We start from the raw sequence: 21,336 nt of genomic DNA, 5'->3' as shown, positions 1-21,336 counted from the left end.
AGTGGTCTGTCTCTATTCTTGCCGTCTTGCTCAAACATTTGGGCATTCCTGTGGAGACTCAGATGATGTACTGCTACCTCTTCAGTGTAGTTCTTGCACCACTGTAAGACTCTTCCCAGAAAGTAAAAACAGAAGTGAATGATCAGACAATTAGTTCAGCATAATATTATATCTATGCATGAATTCACTAAACTGCCATTTTTGGTAATCATGTGTGGTGGAGAAGACCAAGAAAGTTGGGCAGAATTAGTGCCAATGAAAGTAGTGCATACGAAAGGCTGTGATGAGGATGGTACTCTGGGGACATGTTTGCACCAGGAAAATTTGGAAGCTCTGCATGATATAGTTTGTTACAGATAGAGTAAGTATTGGTACTTAGTTTATGAAATGTACTGTTCTATTAGAATAGTTGACTGTTCTATTAGAGTACCTCTATCTTGTTTTGACCCAAACAGTAGGGTGGAGTCTTCACAATTTTTAACACTTAGCATGTAAACTGACCTGCACGACACTTTAATAATCAGTTTTGGTTGGTTCTTGATACACAGGTTTCACCGAGTCACTGACTTGTAACCAGGCTTGTTGTAATTACCCACCGAAAGTAATCAGTACAATTACAATTACTTTTTGAAGCCAATCTAATGATTACAATTACTTCAGTATGTAAAATAATGATTAATAATTACAATTACTTTTCAATTACTACTGTACATGTGGGGTTAGAGCTGGGTGATATACTGGTATTGTTAATAATCTGTGATATTTAAGTCATACCAAGAGTTCATAATATATATATTTACCTAAATATATATATTATGTACTCTTGGTCATACTGGTTTTGATACCGCCTGCTTTTTTTTATACCGCCATACCATCTGGGCACTATGGCCTCCCGTGGGCTTGTTTCATCCCATATTTAGAAGGTAACCAGACATGTGACAATTAATGTTTGTAGGTAGGTGCTGATGTAGTCAGCTAAGGCCACTCCAAATAAGACTGTAGTTTCCCATCCTGAGGTTTTCGTTTTTCAGTGCGGGCGGGAGACTTATTATCATTATTAAAGATTCGACTGCTCTATTAGAGTATCTCGATCTTGAGAGGATTTCAAGGTCATGAAAATGGCATTTTTTGCAAGCTAGCAACCATTAGAACCATTCATTTTAGGTTTCATTGTGCTTTTTAGCAATACAAAATAAAAGGCTCCATGAGAAGTTTCCAGAAAGCAGCACAGGAAGTGGTTTTGGAAAAATAATGACAATAATGACCATTTAATGCGGGTGCCCAGACGTGATGCGGGTGGAGGATGGGAAACTACACTCTCATTTGGAGTGGCCTCACCAAACTATATGTAAACAAGTTTGTTAGTGGTAGTTTATACCTGAGGCTTGCTGAGCTACCATGGGTATTTGGTGTTTTTGTTGTGGTAAATGGCAGTTACTGATACTTTTTATGGAAGGTATACCGTTTGCTATTTTTCAATACCGCCCAGCACTAATTGGGGTACAACAATAACTTACTTACAGTTCTCCAGCATTAATCTTAAGGTACGTCTAATAACTCTTCAAATTTTTTTGTTAATAGTCTACATATATTTTGGTCTGAGAACATTGCCACTATGGTTGAATACACACTCAAATGGTGCAAATGTTGCTGCTATTCTTTGCTACTGTACTTAAAATGGGGTACGTATTTATTTGCTTTTATCTTCCAAAACTTTCATCCTTTGTAAGCTCTGTGTCATCCAGATAAATTTAAATGTTTCTCTACTACTGAACGTTATGTACCCCATGGGTATCCCATACTGTACATAAAATGTTTATAACTATATGGTCAACAAATACATGACATATAATTTCAATAATTTACTGTAGCTACATGGGCCACATGTTATACACGTGGGATTGTGTACATAGTATAGTCAAGTTATGGAGTAGTACTTTTATATAGCATAACTTTGATTACTTAAATTTAATTACATAATGATTATTGACTGAACAGTTAATTACAATTACCATTACTTTTATGCTCAGTGAGCAATTACAATTATAATTACAATTACTTGAAAATTGCTAATGATTAGTAATTAATTACAATTACGATTACAATAAGCCTGCTTGTAACAGATAATTTGGGATGATTACCAAGTGTCCAGATTAGGAGGTGTTCTCATATTCGAGTGTCCTGATTAACAAGTTTGATGGTTTTCTGATCTGTATAGAAACATAGCATAGCAGTGGCAAACCCACAGTAGCTCTGTTTACAGCATCCAACATTTTTGAGAACCAAACTGAATTTATATACATGTACTAGTGTTGTTATCACAACATCGCAAACTGTTATGTCAACACTACTGATACAAGGTGACAGCACTAACACCCACCACTGATTTATTGTGATAATTTCAGAATAACAGTTGAATTCTCTGAATAAATCATGATAGCGACTATCATTTACAATTTCTGAAATAATGGTTAAATACTACTGAAACATGCCAATGGGTATAATCATTCCTTCTTGCTCCTAATATCATTGTACAGTTCTAACACATCCTGCCAGTACTTGGTCATTACCAGACTACCTTCGTCATCAAACCAGCTACTAATACACCTGTAGAAAGACGTGTGAAAATTAGAAGGTGAAATTAGATGCTATCCTTACTTCTTTAACCCAGCTTCTTTGGTGGTGTTTGATGCACCATCCTTGTACCGGATTGTTAGGGTATACAAGTGACTATATCGAGGCAGTGTTGAATGGAGCTTCCACACATCATCAGCTCTCTATACAGTGACATGAGTACATTTGACAAATAACACACAGCAGCTATGGGAAGCTTATATGAGAGCTGCTACCATAAGCACTTAAGCAATTGTATTATATAGTTATACAACGGCCACGAGTGCTCTGCCTGATATAAACGCACGAGCCTGAGGGCTGTCAGGCCCGAAGGCAAGTGCGTTTATACAGGCAGAGCACGAGTGCACGTTGTATAACTGTTATGTACCACTCACCTAATAGGTGGGGAGAGTCTCACAAGACAGCTGTAACACTTATAAAGGCCAGGTTTCTAACATTGATTGTGGGTAACCAAGCCAGACGTTGCGATGACGTCCCCCCTGCAGTACTGCAGCCACCTGAGATATTGAAAGCTAGTACGCTATGGGATAATTATATCACTAACCTGCATTCGCTGTTCTACTCTCATCATGTAGTGCTCAGCATGCCAGCGTGCCATATAGACTAAGCACCAGACTAATCACCATAGTGATTCTCTCGAGCGAAAAATAGCAGCTAAATAGATGGTTTAAGTAAACTAAACCTAACTACTAAACGATACTAGTCTAATTCTTACTATTCACACTGGCTAAACTCGAATCTGGTGGCATGACAAAACTGGTTCCCACAATCGAACGTAACGGTTAGTATTATTTAGAATATATTTGTTTTTTTGAGTCATTGTCGAAGTGGACTACAGTTTAATCTGGGCTAAGATGGCACCAGACTAGTAAGGTGTATAAGTACGTTTATATATATGTAGACTAGAGTTGTGGCCACCCGCGTTGGCTTTTTCGATCGCCATTGGCTGCTTGTAAACATTATACATATTGGTGACGTTATGGCCCACAATCGACCTTTACATGTCGGGCTATAAAAGAATTCGAGTGATCTGTGAAGTGTCTTTCCACCTATTAGGTGAGGTGTCATAGTGGTCTTTGCCACCGGCACTTGTGCTATGCTGCACAAAACATGCGGTCGGTGCATAATGCACTCGCTGCGGTCTGCAGCAGTGCAATATACAAATTATGGCACTGGCGGTGCCTTTGAACTGCCCACGCAGAGTGGTTCATTTTAAGTTTAAGCATTTACTTTCGCTTATGTGCTGGTGTTTTGGGTGTTTTGATAAGTGTTTGACAATACATTATTATTCTTGTATATTAACAGATTATTTGTAAAAATAAGAGATGTTTTTGTCCAGGTATAACCAGCATGAAACTTTGGGGAATGTGTGTTTACACATTACAGCACATGTGCGGCAACACTAGGTTAACTCTACAACTATGCAATGAACAAAGTATACTCATCGGGCTAGGCAAGTTTCAATACATACTATAGCAGCAAAGACTTACTTGTAATGAAGTGATGAAGAATAGCAACTCAGGATTCCTGTGATGCAAATTTCTCACCATGTGTTTAACTTTGATTATGGATTTAATCACACGAATCATATATGGCCTGATTCAAAATTTAATGGTGATTCAAACAGTGTTTACTGGAAGCAGGTAGGAGCAACTGCCATTGAGTTATGGATCATCTCATAAAAGGTTTGCATGTTTATTGAAAACTTGCTTACACAGTAAGTTTTAGCCTCCCCCTTTAGCAGTTAGCACAAGGGTAAACCCCAGGTATCTTTTTAATCCTTATTACACACCATGAGTAGAATGACATAAATTGTGTAGCCATTTGAGATACATTTCGAATGTTAGTGCTCGTTTACAGCCATGAATATTGAGGCTTATGCATTTTCCAGGTATTTTGTACTTGAAGTGTCATGGTTACGATGGGATTGTGTTGGTAGCAGGAGCACATCAAATACTATGGACAAGGGAATGTGATTCCGTACTCAGCAAAAGTCAAATGGTTGCTGCATACTATAAAAGGTAATACCTGATAAAATTTCCTGATTAAGGGGCATTACACAGAGGTACATGTCTGAGTTACTGGCACCATAAAGTAAAGAAAGTTGAATGGCACGACAAAAGAAGGTCTATGTAGCAGGATAATCTCTATTACAAAATAAACTCCTCAATTCAATGGCCTTCCTATGGCTTTCCTGCCTTCATATAACACAATGAAGTAGTAGTTCATTCTATTGTATGTAAGATGATGTATCCAATGATATATGTCAACAATATGAGATTGAATGTTTAAATTACAGTACATTCGTAATGTTACTGTAGTGTATGGAACTACATGCTCCCTTGTCCATAGGAGTTGTACTCGTGGTAGAGAGCCTATGGATTTACACAAATAATACTCAGGTGATGACTTCTTATCATGCTGTAATACTTGTCTCCATTCAATAATGCTATTTCAATAATGAAAACTAACAACCTAATACAACTCATATGACTGGTTTATATTTCATGGCCTATCAGTATTATTCAAATATACAGATGGCTCTTATATTCAAATATCTACTGAAAACATATGTTTTGCAAGCACTCTTGTTGTCGAGAACTGCTGTCACTATAACTGTACTCAAACTGTAACATAACGTAGATGGTACTGTGCTGTGATTTGATTGGCTATAACCATGTTGCATTAGTAGTAGTTTAAGTGAAGTAGCTAAAGAATTCCTATATTAACTGTAAGTAGTGTTCGAGAGAGTTGGTGTCTCAATTACTTACTGCTTACATAGCTATCACACACTTGTAAAACACACAAGTATGTATTCATGACCATATATGTACATCCATTAAGAGTGCCTCCAAGCATACACTACTAACAAGTATATCAGCTAAATTTTGAAGGATATCCTTATTGAAGACGCATACACTAAATATGTCCAACCTAAATGTATTTAAGTCAGCCAAATAATTAAAATTGCTCGGACAATGACTAATAATTGACAGTTATTACTTATCACACTTACGATGCCAGCCAAGTCTTTATCCAGTGCTGTCATGAAGCAATCTCCTTCTATCTTGCTACCATACCAAGTCATGTAGGCCATTATGATAAAATACGTACACAAACAGTTAAGGAATTAACAATATAACTGTACACATATCCCACTACAAGAAAACTATAGCCTTAAAATTGGAACCTAGACAAGTATCCGACGCTATACTGTACTGACCACAATTCAGGTGTACACGTGCGACCCACTGTACATGTGTCACAAGCAACAACATAACATAAGGATATGACACTACACATGAGGCCAGGACATATATTGACTTTGGGAAAGGAGCAACATAGTCATATCCCAGAGCAAACAGTGAGAAACAACAAGCTATTGTACAGAGTAGCAACTTGTAATCTGTGATGTAAAAGTCCTCCACAAATTTCAGCTGCTTCACAAATACCTGTACACACATCAAACATCATTTCAAGTATAACACATGTTTACAATTACATTTTTAGCAGCATCGTCTAAAGCGTGTTTCACTGCCGCACCATTCCACCGGTCCACTTTAACAGGTTCTTCATCAGCTATCACCTGCAATAGTGACCGCTACCAATTATACCAACCCCTTTACATCACCATATCACCTTATCTGAAGGCTTCACACGTTCTTTTGACTTGTCTCCTGCTCTGGGCATTGCGTCGTTTGCGTGCTCTTTATTTAGAATAACCAAAAATTTAAACCCACAATACAAAGATGCAGAGCATGCAGGGCGCGAAGAGGATAGAAAGTTTGAAAGTTGAAGCTCACCCAAGGGGCCACGTGGCGCTGTGTAATGGTAGGGTGGATATTATCCCTGCCAGGGCGGTACCTGCCACTCATGAAACGAAACACAACGCCATGGTATGAAAAACATAAATTTTAATATTTAAATCTTGTCTCAAGCATGGTACAGACGTTTACAGGTTGTACATCACTATAGACCATGGCTAGTCATGTTGAGAAGTTGAGCAGGATGGCTTACCAAGAGAAACAAAGGAAGTTGGTGGCATTTCGTCGACAAGTGCAGAAGAGAGTGACAAGCCGAGAGAGAGAAAATGAGCTTGAGATGCAGCTACAGTCAGGAAATGCTGTATGTGTGCATGTGTGTGTGTTAGATTTGTGAGGTACAAACTTTTGTTAGACAGCCAATACAGTCTCCAGCATAACATATTTGTGATTATAAAATGTCTGTAATACTAGAAGATTTTGGGAAAAAAAACTGTAAAATTTAAGAAATTCAATGGTCTAGCAGATAGTTTCCAAACCAAGCTTATTAGATTTGATTTCTTAAAAATTTCTTCCTCACAAATAAAACTGCAATTCTGTGTTTTTAGCACAGTCACACACACACACAGGTACAGTGGTTTATACACTGAATTATCATAGATTGGAAAGGTTTTGCAAAGACGAAAGGTAACAAAGTGATCTGTAAAAGTTTTGTTTGCCATGATATGTACAAAATTCTCAAAATGTTTACCATAATAATTTTCCCCCTACAATGTATACAGTTTTTCACACCCCTTCATTCAGATAATAATTACACAACTAATCTATTTGTCCTATGAATAAGCTAACTCTTGCATAATTAGAGATTAATGTCCTTGTTCAGCAAATTTATGTATTGTCTACATGCAGTCTTTTAGACTGTACGGGGACAATTCTACTATAATACATTGTTAGACATCAGTGTTGGGAATAACGCGTTACTTATGTAACGCGTTACGTAATATTAGTACTTTTGTGCTAACAAAGTAATATAACGAAATACGCTATGGAAACAGGTAATATAACACAAGTTACTTTACTCACAAATGTAATGCGTTACATAAGTAATATAGTTACTGTAACGAGTCTAATATTACGTAATATTATTACTACAAGTAACGAAGTTACTAATCTCGTTAGTAATCCTCTGAGTAACGCCTAACCACAACGAAGTAACGAGGCCTACTGAACGAAGCTTATTCACTAGCTTCTTACGATTTGCACATTGTCCAACAACGCAATCATGTCACGTGATAAGGTGGTAGTTTCACATGTAACAGCCTAAGGCTGTGGACACAAAGTAATATAATATGTAATATTATTACAGTTACTTTATTTTATGGGTAATATGTAACTGTAACTAAATAGTTCAGTTGCAAGTAATTTGTAATATGTAACTAGTTACTTTTACAAAGTAACTTGCCCAACACTGTTAGACATTGACAAAAAGTGTATGCATTTTGGCTGGGAAAATTTCTAAAATGTGGAAATAAACATACTGGCAGAGAGACCATGAAGATGAACCTGAGATTGTCATCCTATTCAACAGGTGGTGGCAGAACATGGGCTAATACAGAGAGGAGTATTCATGGAACCACAGGGAAGGGGAGTGGTACAACAGCACCAACAACCAGCGGATGTGGAGGATGTGTGTATCACTGCTAGTTCAGGGAACACCAATAGTATACATCAGATGGCACAAGACCTGCAACTAGCTAGGAAGAAGCTAGCAGCTAAAATAAAGCCTTCTGCTAATATGGTGAGTCTTTCCAGTACTGTAATAAGGGGTTGTGGAACTTTAGCAATGAGATTGTATTGTACATCTGGCCAGAAAGCTTGGATGTTTGAAGCCCTAAGATCAATGATACTCTAATAGAGCAGTCAACCACCCCAATATAACAATAAGTTCTTTTTTTTTCTCTTTTTTTTTATTGAATCACAAGGTACAATTGTTTACTCCTCTAACAATGCAATGTACTTAATGCTTTGGAAAGTGATAGGATAGTCATGATCAATTGTTCTGAAGGTGAAGGAATCAATTAATGTTGGTCTAAGACATTAACAGCATGTGTATTGTGGTGGTATGATTTAATTTCAACGTTTTCTCTCCAGTCAGAGCTACCAGGTGGTGTATGGCACAATGATAGTAGCTCGGACAATGACACAAACAGTCAACCACTGGCTGATGATGATGATGACACACATAAAGGCAGTGTTGTAACACAGTCCACCAGTATGGCTGACCCCTCCATCAGTAGTAGTAGTAGTAGTAGGGGTAGTGTGCACAAGGTCACTGTACCATTAGCACGTACTGTACCTTCAAGAACTACCGCTCTAAACACCTACAGCTCCTTAAGGAAAGTAGAAGAAGAGAAGAAGAAACATGTAAGTAATGGGACCTCTCTTAAAGGGCATTGATCTACACTGGAACCTGTTAATGTGGACCCTTGAGGACACCTACATAATCCAGACACTTAGTTAAGGTCCCAAAGCATCCCTTAGTACATAAACTGACCTGGAAAATCAGGACACCTTGATAATCAGGACACCTTGATAATCAGGACACCTTGATAATCAGGACACCTTGATAATCAGGACACTATTGGTTGGTCCAAAGGTGTCCATATTACCAGTGTAGCTCTTGTAATTGCATCCCAAAACTAAGGACTTTAGAGCTGTAATCTCATTTCTAAGCCTTTAACTGTTAGGTATATTATGCTGTGTTACAGGCTGCCAATCAATATTTGCTACAAAGACAGTTGTTTTCAGACATGGAACGTCAGCAAGTCAGAGAGGCAAAGAGACGAGCTGAGCACAACAAGAAAGTCAAGGAATTACGACAACTCAAGGAATTGGAGAGACAGAGAATTGAACAGGCTGAGGCAGAAAAGACCGGCTATCAAGACAGCCCCAGCAGTGAAGTAATGCAATTGCAATGAAACCTCATTTTATTCCATGTCTCTAGGATGAGCTGCAAGAGGAAAGAATAGAACGCTGGACTGCCTTATTAGCAATTGAAGAACACAAGAGAAAGATGCAGAAAGCCAAAGAAACTGATAGGTGTGTCTCATCACATGTGCACTATCAGCAGTTTATTAGTTCATGTGATGCTGACCTGTTAACTATTTATAGCCATACAGTAAAGCTATAAAGTCTCATGGGTTATGTCATTGTTGCCATATATAGGTATATCCAGGCACTTCACCAACAGCTTAGAGAGCGTGTGGAGCAGAAGTGTTGTCCAATCCCACCATTGTGTAGTTGTGGAGCAACTATATGGGATACTAACCCCAATACTTGTGCTAATAATTGTGTATTCTACAAGAACCCCAAAGGTGTGTGCAATGTTAAATCTTGATCAGGAGGGGTTGATCATGTGTGACCAACCTCCTTTGAATCTTGATACATACCTGTGTGTTCACATGTTTATCTTTTAGGATATGTTAAAGCATTGACCTCTGTTTTGATTCATCTTGACACCTCCTCAACAAGACATAAAACTAAATAACCGTATTTTATTAAATGTCTACTGACAATAAATAATTGTATAAGTGTATACACTTATAGTGCTTCACAAAAAATAAAATTACAGACATATACTTCAATCCCTACATAGTTGAATTATTGTGACATTTATTGGGGGTCACTGTTCATCCATAGTTGGCATACAAAATCATATCATGATGTTTCAGTAGTTCGTGCATGATATCAGCTTCATGTGGCTCAACTAGCTGCTCCTGTAAGAGTGCCTGTACATCACGTCGTTGGTAGTTGTATGAATCATAGTTCAGTGAGGCCATATGAGTGCTACTGTAAAAGTCCGTTGCTTCATGACGCTGAACATGCTCCCAACGAGACACAAATGCCTCCAGTACGAGGGCAATAAATAAGTTAACGCATATGATGACAGAAACAAGCCACCATGCTACGAAGTATACCTGTGCCCAAGCAGTCCCAGTTGCCCACTTGTACCCATCAAGGAATATATACCAGTTATTGACTACCATTACATCCCATAACACAATCAGGGCTGCAGCAAAATCGTGAAAATTGTTTGCATAGTAGGTTAACTGTTGGTACTGAGTACAGCGATCACTATGTATCAATCTGTCTGTACAATTAGATGGGTCTATCCCTTCCAAATTGAAGTTATTGTAAAACAACTGCATTCCAAGAATGGCAAAGAAGTAGTAAACAGCAACAATTATCCCCATGAAGCCACGCAGGTGTGATATCAGGTCTATTACTGTAGCAACGACAACGTAAAGCCGCTGGATGTGTGGCACAACTCTTAGTAGACGGAAAATAACAACAATAGTTATGACACGAATCAGGCGGTTCAGTTCATTCATGATTTCATTTCTTTCACTGGTTCCTTTCCGCAAATTATTATGAATAGGGGATCCATACTTTACCAAGTACACAATCATCAGCACAATCAGTAACAGTGTCATAACACCTTCATAGATGTTACCAAGTTGTTTCAAGTATCCCTTAACACTCAGTCCAAGAATCTTCACCACAAGTTCTATTGAGTAATAAAGTATGAAGCAAAAATTGCCAATCATGAGTGCTGAATCATGGTGAGCAAAGTTCTCATCATATTGGTAGATCAACACGACAGTAATAAATACAGCATGTATGACAGAGATCATGTGAGTGAAATACATGAAGTATTTGTGTCTCACAATTAACTGGAATCTGGCGAACCATCGAACATAGGATAGTGCAGGCTGATCACTACTGCTAAGACTGTTTTTTGTCTTTTTACCCAAGATATCAAAAATGGCTCTAAATTGCACCCATGAGAAATAGTTAGTTTCCATAGTCTCCAGTGTGTTCATCATCATTGGGAGGTATTTCTTTTTCATACGAATGTGACGTAGTAGTAGTCTAATAGTGTCTACATGTACTATCTCCAATTCCAGACCATTTCTCGGATCTCTCCTTCGTACAGACAGGATTACAAACGCTGCTCTGAGGCCCACTCTTCTGCGGAAAAAACTACTTTGAAGTGACTTGCTAAGGTAACCCCTGAATTGGTTATAAATAACAGCAGTGAGGAGGTTTAAAATGATGTATGTGCCAAGTGCCACAAAGAGGACAAAGAAAAGAGCATAAAATCGATTCTCAGTGTAAACAGGCAGCATGGAGTCTGGATTATTGGCAGTGGTTAGAAGAACTAGAAGTGAGACAAATGCTTGTCTAACTGATGAAAAATACAGATGTCCTTCCAATTCAATGGCTGAGTAATTTTGGTGTATATCATGATTGTCATGGTGATGACCATATGAATCATCTTCTAATTCCACATCATCATAATCTGTCAGATTGTGGATGGGTATCTCACTGCGTTCTTTTGTGTGTCTTGGAAAGAGCAACATGCCCAGCATGGCAAACACATACAGCACGAGCAACAGCAACACCAGAACACTCAAAATTTGTGGCAAAGATTTCTTGATGGCGTTCACCATTTTCTTCATTATCGATGAACGTTGGAGTAGAAAGAATGGACGCAGTAGCCGACGAACACGTATGGCATACCCACACACCATACCCACTGACACAGTCAAGTCAACCAAGGATACTACTATTAGCAAAGAATACAGCACCAGCCATGGACGATAGATATATCTCTTCCACCCAATCAGTCTAAATTGAACCAGTACGTCCAGTGTGAATACAAACAAACAGAGGAATTCTATGCCTTCGGTCACACCACACGGTGGATCCACCCTTCTCTTGTGATCTCGGTAATCTGAATTCCAGCGGAGCGAAGATGGTTTTTCAAAAAATGCCAGCAGTAGATAAACAGCTATGACTACATTAATGGTACGTTGTACCACACGTGTGTAGTATGGCCTGTGATACCATGTGAGTGTTACTGGGTCAATCTTATGGTGGATTGAGCGATAGTTGATAGCATCTTCCACAAACACTGCTGCCTGTAGGATTACCCCATAGTTGGTCTCAACCGCAAAATCTTGGAACGGGTTGGACACCTGATTATGCTGGGCAACTTCTGAACTAGTGCTAAGGTTGGCATACATCACCTGTGGGTGTTCGTACTGCACATTTGATGGCTTCTTAGCACTAGCTGACCCTCTGAGCAAGTAGCTCCCTTCGTCATGATTGCGTTCTGATGCCATTCTGTAAGAAATTAAATTTATTTCACCAAAAGGTAATTTCACAATTAATATTAAGTCTAATTACAAGTAATATAAGGATGATTTCATAGTCAATCTGATGCAATTTCATCATCTGGACTCCCAAAACATTGAAAAGAAAAGCTCATATAATTTTACTGCGTAGTCAGCAGACCTACACATACGGGCAAACGTTTCACAGGATCATTCGAAAAAGGACTGGGTGCGAAATTAAAAATAAAATACGCACTTTAAATGTACGCAAGTGGTTCCATACGTTCTAGGGTTACACCAACACACTTACGTACTTGGCTAAATGTGAGAAGTCCTAAATGTATTTCACGAGGGCAGTCCTTGAGTCCGCTGGTCACACTTGAGTTTGTTTTGATGTCACGAGTAAAATCACGCGATCATCATGAGGTTATATCCCTAATTGTTTGTACGAATAAATTAGCTTCCTCGTGGTGGTGTAGGGTTAGTCTTTAATAGTAGATTGAGCAGTTCGCGGTTCCTATAAAAGCTGCTGTGAAGAAGTAGCGAGTTATTCAACAGTGAGTCCTGATGTGTTCTGTATATCAACTATTGTATGCCACAATATTATACCGTATACCTGTTTATATAAACGATACCGCACGGCTTCTCTTGACAACGAAAGCCGGCGAACAAATTGTTCTACAAGTTTATAACCGAGCTGCCTGGTGTCTGTGGTTATATTGCTCATTCCTAGTCAGCTTGGAGCCTCTAATTCGCAAAACACAATTAGTACCTGACGTGTATATTGAACAATGCTTTGTGCATGGACCCCGTAAGTTTTGTATGTGGTTGTGTTAGTCTGTATTTTACTGGAGTAGCTTAGCTTGGTATAGTTAACAAATTTTGTGTCTTGGATATTTGTGGAAGGAATTATGCAATAAATACCAGTTTTTAATCAGCATTTGCTTGCTAGCTGGATATGAACTTGTAACGAGATATTTGATACTGGATAATATTTGTAATTAATATGTCACCACAGAATTGCACTGCTGGCAATTGAAAGCCAAGTTACTAGTATCAAATTGGTGATGTAAATTTAGCTTGTAGAGTACAATTGATCGGTTGCCAGGAGATGAAATCTGCTAGGACCAACTGGTTTTCGAAGTCATTTGTTGATGGTGACCTTTTTAATTTGCTAAACCTTTTACTCTCTTAGATTTATGGTGAAAGTAATGTCCTTTGCTCCAAAGAAGATAGTGAATGAAGGAGCTGTGTCCGAATTCCATGTCAACAAGGCAGCGGCCTTTGGTAATGGCAGATATTCTATGTACGAGGACGACAGTGTAAGTTGCTTGTTTGTTATGGTTCTGAAATGTTAGCCATTTAAGGAATTAAGTGGTATCGTGTGTGGGGAACTTCACATTGAATAACAATATTGTATTTGTGTTAACCAACCATTGTGTGTAAGTGTGGTGTGTGATAGACGATGGTTGCTACATGTCTCAGTCGTTGTAGTCTGATCTATTGAGTTGGAATTTATTTATATTGGCCTCACTATTTAATGTGATATACTATACTGTCCTAGTATGATAAGAATTTGTGTCTAGGGTATCTTAAGTTGTATGTAAGGTTGTTTAGTTAGGTTTAGTTCCTGCTACTGTAATGTTAGGGAGGGTTTTGTTCCTTTGCAGTTGGATGGGGTTAATTGTTTCTGTGGTAATCCAAATGATGATGAAGCAAGCCAGCCACTGCAGTGCTTTGACAAGAATTTGTTTGTGTTCTGCCGTGTTCCTCCAGAACAGATAGCAGTAAGTGAACAATGCAACTGTGGGCTGTTACTGAGGGGCTAATATATCCAGTGAAAAAGAAACATGTTATCCACTCTGAAGAAAATAAATTAGTCCTTGGTGAATCCTTTGTTAGTGACCATGCCAAGGTATAACTAAGGTGTACTTTATGACCTCATTAATAAGACCACCTTGTTAATATGGTTACTTCTTTTGATTCCAAAGGTGTCCCTATTAATGAGGTTTCATCAGTTTGACACATCAAATAGTTGGCTCTTATCACATAGCTTTATTTTCTAGACCACTATCTCTTGATTCATAATTGGGTTTTTTCTACTGGCATTTATGTCAGAGAGACAGATGTTACTGGGTTTCATGTGGTTATGTATTCATTGACAATTTTTTCATCACCTTCTCTGTGGTGTGATTTAACTGTGAATCTCATTTGTATGTAAAGAAATGGTATCATATGGCACTTGTGGTTTATCCCATTATAGGCACAAATAACACTGATTGATGTGAAGTTGTTCAAGGCTATTAAAGGACATGTCAGTTATTACTATTTTAATTTGTGTTTTGTTATCAGTGTGATGTGTATAGGAGTTTTATGATTGTGCTTGGAGCAAGAAAGATAAGAATATAACAGCTCCCAATATTGTGGCATTTACCAAACGTTTTAACCAGGTAAGAAAAGTGTCAGTGTGTATGGTCCATTGGACAAGTAGTGAAACTGTTCTTCAGAAATTTTGTGTGTTGTTAGCTATGAATGTTTATTTGTGGTTTGCACAGACAAACTCTGCCTATAATAAACAGATCAAGGTCAATGTTTAATTCATCAAGAAATTATACATACATCAATGCTCACGTAGTTATGTCAACACAGTTTAGCACCTACGTGGGAAACTTTTGAGTTGGAATACTGTACATATTTCCTGTGTCTGTCCTTGTGATTGGTAATGTGTATATGTTTATGTAATAATATATGTTGTTCATGTGTTGTTATCCCTAGGTGTGTTTCTGGGTTGTAAAGGAAGTCCTCAACGAAAGAAATCTTCGGCTACGGGCAGAAATAATCACTCAGTTTATTAAAATTGCTAAGGTACTATAACAGGCATGTGTGTAGTAATAATGTACACGTGCATGCATACATAATATACTACACACCATAAAACCACCTGTCCTCCCTCCCCCTCGTTATACTACCTATCCCTGCCATTGAAAATTGTCATCATGTGTACTACACACAACCTGTAGCCTGAATTGAGTGGTCACCACCGTTACAGGTAGAATATGCATGTATACACTACCATGCTATACTCATTGCATACAAAATTGCTGTATGAATGCACACATGTTGGCATAATTTGGTAATACTGTGGTTTTCCAAGTTCTTGCAATGCAAGCGTCACGCATTGTACAAGCATGTGCATACGCAGTTGTTCAACAGTAGATCTTCAGTGATGGCTACTGACTCACAGGACTTAAAGCATGCCTACGCATGCAACTCGACAGATTAGAGGTGTAGTTACTTACATTTAAAGAACTGCGCATACTGACATAATATTAGCACACATGATGCTTTGCATTGCAAGAACTTGGAAAACTGCAGTATACACACAAAATTTGACCACACAGATACTGGGCTTACATGAGGTCAAGGACAGCTAAATAGTGATAAAGTACAACTATGCATGATACTTAAATCACAATTCTGAACTCATAAAGTCACAATGGTATAATATTTGAGACTTTTTGAGTGTATGGTAGCCACACTCCATATACACTACACATACAAACACTGTCACACACTCACATTACAGCATACACTACATACTGGTGTAGTACACACTAAATTTACATGTCTTATATTACAACATAGAGATTACTTGATCTCAATAATCTACATGGCCTAATGGCTATCATATCTGGATTACAAAGTGCTCCTATACACAGACTATCAGCAACATGGAAGGTGAGCACACACACATACACACAACACACACGTTTTATCCCAACCCTGCTGTGTTATTAGAGTGTAGCAAAGAAAGACAAGGTTTCGTTGGATAAGTTGGTAGAGCTGATGTCACAAAATGAAAACAGGTATATTCGTATAATATCAATTGTTATAATAGATTTGTTGATATTTCGATTTTGTTGTTTAGTAAACTAGTTCGGGAGCATTTGAACGAATTGCAACTACCATGTATTCCGTATTTAGGTAATTATTTTATTGCACCAGATTTCAGCTAATATTTCATGTAATTCAAGGAATGTATCTAACTGATCTGACCTTCCTCAACCTCAGTCGTAAGAAGAACGGATCAATCTCCACCCCAACAACACCTGTCGGCAAGTGCCCCAGGCTAACAATAACAAGCATACAGGGACAGGTCAGTTGTATACAAAGTCTGAATGGAAGTTTTACACGATTCTGCGTAGATTGATTCAATACTGAACACAATTGGATACTTTCAGAACTCCACATATGGTAAATACAGCTTGTTATAATATCTTAATAATGTTGTGATGTTTGTATTTGTGTTCATACACATGTAGACTTTCCCGAACAGCAACATGTGATGGAGTACTTGACTAGTTACCAGTACATCGATGGACTTGAGAAAATTATGGAAGACACGAATTACAAGTGAGTATATGTGCAGCTTTAGTAGTTGAGTCAATGGTGAGTCTTTTGCAAGAGAATGTTTCTTGCATTATAAGTTTGGCTTAACAATGTACAGTAAAACCTCATGATATTCTGACATTGATTGCTGTACCAATAACACTTCTGATATTTCATTCTGTGCTCTGTCCTATCATAGGTTATCGTTAGAAATCGAGCCAATTGATGATGCAGCAGTAAAAAGCCGTACACTTGGACATCATAGTTCTTTTAGCAGCCCATTTAGTAAGTTATTATCATACATGCATTATAATATATTATGTTGTTGTTAATACAGAACCACTGACTTACTTACTGAGATCTAAGAGTGATGAAGATCTCCTTCACACAGCCTCACCATTGCTGCACAAAGTAACAGCCAGTCATCATTCATCAATACAAGTCACAGACAGAACCAGAATGATAGAAGAACTGTCAAACAGACTTAGTGGAATTGCTTCGATTGATAATGAAGATGATAACACTGCAATTTCTGACAGAGAGTCATCTCCACAAGAGCCAAATATGGACAATTTATCTCCAGTTATCAAAATTACGGACAGTAGCCCTATAGCACCTCGTAAACAATGTAGAGCATCATCAGAAGACTTAACAGCGTTACGGGACACTGGAACATTACACCATCATGCTATGTTAAACACTACTACTACTCTAACCAAGTCAATCACTCCTTCAGTGTCTAAAAAGAAGTATGTTGGAAAACATCGGAAAGCCAGAAGTTTAGGATCAAAGTAAGACTACAACCTCACATCATCGTGTATTTTAATGAAATTCTGTTATAGTGTTCTGGCATCATTGGGTATACAATCAAGTATAAAATCAAAGAGGTGAGCACCTTACTACATACTAGTGATTACAACATGACTCTTGTCACTAGTGCTGATGCTTCACCACCAATACCACCTGTTCAATTACCAACAGTGTCTCTACTGGATGATAGCATTATCTCATCTCCACCTTTTTTACCTGGTCAGTTCAATGAGTGTAAGTAGGTCCCTGTCATTTAAATTTAGATCAGCTTATTGATAGAAATTTTCCTCTTTAAAGGTTAATTGTATTGACACACTGTGAACTATTGGGACGGATATGTCCTTATTGGATGGGGTTTTAGGGAGAGGTTTTCCCATACTAAACTATAACAGAAATTTTTCTGCAAAAATCTTTAACCATTGTTATGGTCCATATGGGTAACCTGATAATTTATTTTGCAAGCTCCGACTATTATACAAAATTGTCCATGTTGGAGTGACCAGTTTAACACAGAGAACAATACTACTCAATGATCAAAGTAACAAACAAGTCAGTGTAGTATTCATAACTGTTGAGGTATCAAAAGTGTTGGCTTTATCGACGTGCACAAGTTTATATAAATTTCAGTGTATGTTTTCATAAGGTCACTGCTGTGGTTACTGGAAGCCATTTGATTCAATATGACATGTCATAACATCACTATGTGTCACTGAGTGTGATGTCATGACTTGTACCCACAAATGAGTGTTATTGTGATGTAATGGCTATAGTGATAATGTGTGGTCATGTTAGGGTTGACCCTGTATGTGTGTATTAATAGAGTTGTCCTTTTGAGGTGAAGCCACAAAGTGCCAGTTATCACGATCTTGTGATTACTGTTTATTATGATAACATACAGCCATGTAGTTCTGTGTGTGCCACTAACTCACTGAGGTATACTTCATGTTCCCTTGTAGCTCCAGGGTCAATTGCATCCAGTTCATCATCAAGTTTGATCAGTCTTGACACTGATGAAGAGTTAGCAGCAGTTAGATCAGGGTGGGTATACCAGTGTGGACTAGTGTATGTGTTGTGTGTTGTACTGTGACCACTGAACATGTTGTTGGTTGGAGTTGTATGATGTGTTTAACTATGTTTTTGTTTGTACAGTGATGGTGATTTTGTGCTGTCCTGTGAATTAGCAGAATATGCTACTACTGTAAAAGAAGGTAATTGTGTGTGTAGTGTGTGTGTGTGTAGTGTAGTGTGTGCACACTGACACACATGCTTGTCTGTTTGCTACACACTCATCCACATCATCTTCATTCTCATTAGGATTACTAAAAAGAAGAGTTCTCAAGAAATACGGCAAATTGTCGGTAGGTGTACACCTCTTCACCTAACATTTACCACTCGTGAATCTCTCGTACTCTTGTAGCTAAAACGTAAGGAGAAGGTATGGGTCCAACTCATAGGCTCTGCCCTACTAATGTGGCCTCACAAGCAGTGGCTGAAAAACAAGAAAAAATTAAAAGAAACACCAACAGTGAGTTTGGCATCCCATAATAGATCATGTGAAAGTAATTTCCACTTTAATTACAGAAGAATGGTTTATCACTGGACGAGTTCCGTGTGATTTATCAAGACCCCACACACAGCTACAAACTAGCAGATCACCAGTTTATCATCACAAATGATAAAAGTAAGTATTTGTCAATATTTTAACTCCCACAATTAATCTGTGTGTATTTCTCTTCCTCAAGACACTGTCATTAAGTTCAGTGCTCCAGGGGGCACACAAGAAGCAAACGACTGGGTGACAAGGGTCCGAGATGTCATATGGAGTGTACAAAGGCGAGCAGAAGAAATTAAGGTAAAGTCAAATCCATTATTTATTCGCTAACATTACTGCATTTGTCTTCTATTGCAGACCAACGAAAGCTTGATAAAATTATGAGAGCAGTTATCACTTTAACACATGTAATATATAGGACTTGTTGTAATATATAAACTTTTTAACACAGCGATATTAGCAACCTATGATGTAAGTAATGTAAACATTGTACATAGTTTGTGCTGCAGACTCCCAATAATTCTTCACTGAACAAATACTACTACTTATTGTCCTCATTGTGATTTTATTTGTGTATTGTGTTGTATGAATATACTACTGTAACTGGACGTTTCTTTTTGTAAAGTCACATACTGTAAGTTTTATGGCGTTACAATATATTTGTCATTTGTGAAATATACTATTGTAATGTGTATATTTATTGCACTTTCACTTGTTCATAAGTAATGTGGTAGTTGGCAATAAACCTTTGTGTGGACTCCTCTTACTGAAACCTGGAAACCATCTCAATGCTTGTTATTGGAGTAGCAAATATCTTAGAAAATTGTGAATTTCATTTTTCAATAACTATCAATAGATTAATATGTATACAAAGTGACATTTCATTTACATAGAGTATTACAATTAATAATTACTGCTCATGAGTTTCGTTTGGAAGAATTGAGCATTTCACGCTGCTGTTCAAGTGAATTTCTAAGTTTTTGGATTCTTCGCATCCTTTCTTTAACACCGCCGCCATATGTTACATGTCTTTGTTTTGATTGCTCCATGGATGCCTTCAAGCTATTGTGGAACACACGGAATCGGACATACTGAATCAGCGAGGCAAAAAATAAGATTCCACTAATGAAGCCAAACACTGTCCCATTGCTAAATCTCGGTGAAGATGCTTGATGGAATTCGCTATGAGAGAAGTCATAAAACTGACTATCATGGCCACGACGCTGATGAGCATGTTGCCAGTACGTGGCCTCTGGTCCATAATGATGCGTGTTATACGGGTAGGATGTACCGGAGTTATAAGGGTTGGTCCTTCTAGTGTAAAGGGGAGATCCATGTCTTTCCCTCAAATCATATTCCCTTCTGCTAACTGAATTACTCAAAACACTGTAAGCTTCATTCACATCCACAAATGATATTTCACTCTTGTGAGATGGATTTTTCACGTCGGGATGAAGTTTTTTTGACAAAGTAATGAACGCCTCCTTTATCTCCTTGTGACTTGAATCTCTTGACACGCCCAACACTTCGTAATGATTTCTGGCAGCAACACAGGTGGCACAGGTGTAGAAGTTTCGGCTAAGTCTTGTATAAAATAACGACATACCAGCACGGTTCAAACCATTCCGAGGATGTTACATTGGTTACATAATAATAATAAAACCCACAATCGAAATATCTGTATGAATACACTCTAATAGAAGAGTCACATATTCACCAGTCGGTGTGGCAAGCAAAACCAGGTTGTATAAAACGTAGCTGTATACACTTCTGAAGAAAACACTGATGAATTACGGAGTAAACTGATGGAAGTATTCCCCATGCAGCTCTGTAGCTAGCTAACTGTTGTAGCTATGTATAGTAAGCAGGGAGTCCACTCAGTGGAGCAGGGAGTCCCCTAGTAAGAAGGGAGTCCACTCAGTAGAGTATATTTTTGCATGTTCAGTGGAGCCCTGAAACATGTAAAAATATACTCTAACACAAATACACAATATACCAGAAATACACCAGC

The 21,336-nt window shown here is 38.1% G+C and overlaps 4 protein-coding genes across 6 annotated transcripts; 2 read left to right on the top strand and 2 right to left on the bottom strand.

Moving 5' to 3' along the window:
• Window positions 1-2,399: 2,399 nt before the first annotated feature.
• Window positions 2,400-6,389, bottom strand: LOC136267818 (signal peptidase complex subunit 2-like). The gene is made up of 6 exons (XM_066062997.1): window positions 6,274-6,389; window positions 6,137-6,220; window positions 5,927-6,086; window positions 5,651-5,745; window positions 2,659-2,777; window positions 2,400-2,607 (listed from the first exon to the last, which is right to left on the bottom strand). Exons 1-6 carry the CDS (start codon window positions 6,322-6,324, stop codon window positions 2,505-2,507), a joined length of 612 nt encoding a protein of 203 aa, XP_065919069.1. The 5' UTR covers window positions 6,325-6,389; the 3' UTR covers window positions 2,400-2,504.
• LOC136267817 (caldesmon-like) lies at window positions 6,360-10,031 on the top strand. Its single transcript, XM_066062996.1, has 8 exons — window positions 6,360-6,530; window positions 6,610-6,759; window positions 7,984-8,193; window positions 8,547-8,819; window positions 9,164-9,355; window positions 9,400-9,494; window positions 9,621-9,769; window positions 9,872-10,031. Exons 1-8 carry the CDS (start codon window positions 6,384-6,386, stop codon window positions 9,940-9,942), a joined length of 1,287 nt encoding a protein of 428 aa, XP_065919068.1. The 5' UTR covers window positions 6,360-6,383; the 3' UTR covers window positions 9,943-10,031.
• Window positions 9,930-13,045, bottom strand: LOC136267815 (two pore channel protein 2-like). 2 transcript variants are annotated; one of them, XM_066062993.1, is made up of 2 exons: window positions 12,885-13,045; window positions 9,930-12,584 (listed from the first exon to the last, which is right to left on the bottom strand). In XM_066062993.1, the coding sequence occupies exon 2, from the start codon at window positions 12,581-12,583 to the stop codon at window positions 10,085-10,087; it is 2,499 nt and encodes an 832-aa protein (XP_065919065.1). In that variant the 5' UTR covers window position 12,584; window positions 12,885-13,045; the 3' UTR covers window positions 9,930-10,084. The 2 variants fall into 2 exon arrangements, with proteins under 2 accessions (XP_065919065.1, XP_065919064.1); XM_066062992.1 differs by having other exon boundaries at window positions 12,889-13,042.
• Window positions 12,988-20,051, top strand: LOC136267816 (ras-specific guanine nucleotide-releasing factor RalGPS2-like). Of its 2 annotated transcripts, none has more exons than XM_066062995.1 (23): window positions 12,988-13,131; window positions 13,770-13,896; window positions 14,245-14,361; window positions 14,838-14,888; window positions 14,941-15,024; window positions 15,350-15,439; window positions 16,220-16,312; window positions 16,373-16,440; window positions 16,503-16,558; window positions 16,609-16,730; window positions 16,780-16,828; window positions 16,897-16,987; window positions 17,163-17,248; window positions 17,301-17,754; window positions 17,806-17,850; window positions 17,901-17,992; window positions 18,730-18,811; window positions 18,923-18,981; window positions 19,088-19,131; window positions 19,191-19,298; window positions 19,355-19,454; window positions 19,516-19,625; window positions 19,683-20,051. In XM_066062995.1, exons 2-23 carry the CDS (start codon window positions 13,774-13,776, stop codon window positions 19,707-19,709), a joined length of 2,151 nt encoding a protein of 716 aa, XP_065919067.1. In that variant the 5' UTR covers window positions 12,988-13,131; window positions 13,770-13,773; the 3' UTR covers window positions 19,710-20,051. The 2 variants fall into 2 exon arrangements, with proteins under 2 accessions (XP_065919067.1, XP_065919066.1); XM_066062994.1 differs by lacking the exon at window positions 12,988-13,131 and adding an exon at window positions 13,139-13,385.
• Window positions 20,052-21,336: the final 1,285 nt, after the last annotated feature.

This window comes from Dysidea avara, chromosome 9 (assembly GCF_963678975.1).
Source record: "Dysidea avara chromosome 9, odDysAvar1.4, whole genome shotgun sequence".
NCBI classification, from domain to species: Eukaryota; Metazoa; Porifera; class Demospongiae; order Dictyoceratida; family Dysideidae; genus Dysidea; species Dysidea avara.
Note: the sequence above shows the minus strand (reverse complement) of the source record. Positions and strands in the feature narration are given on the sequence as shown.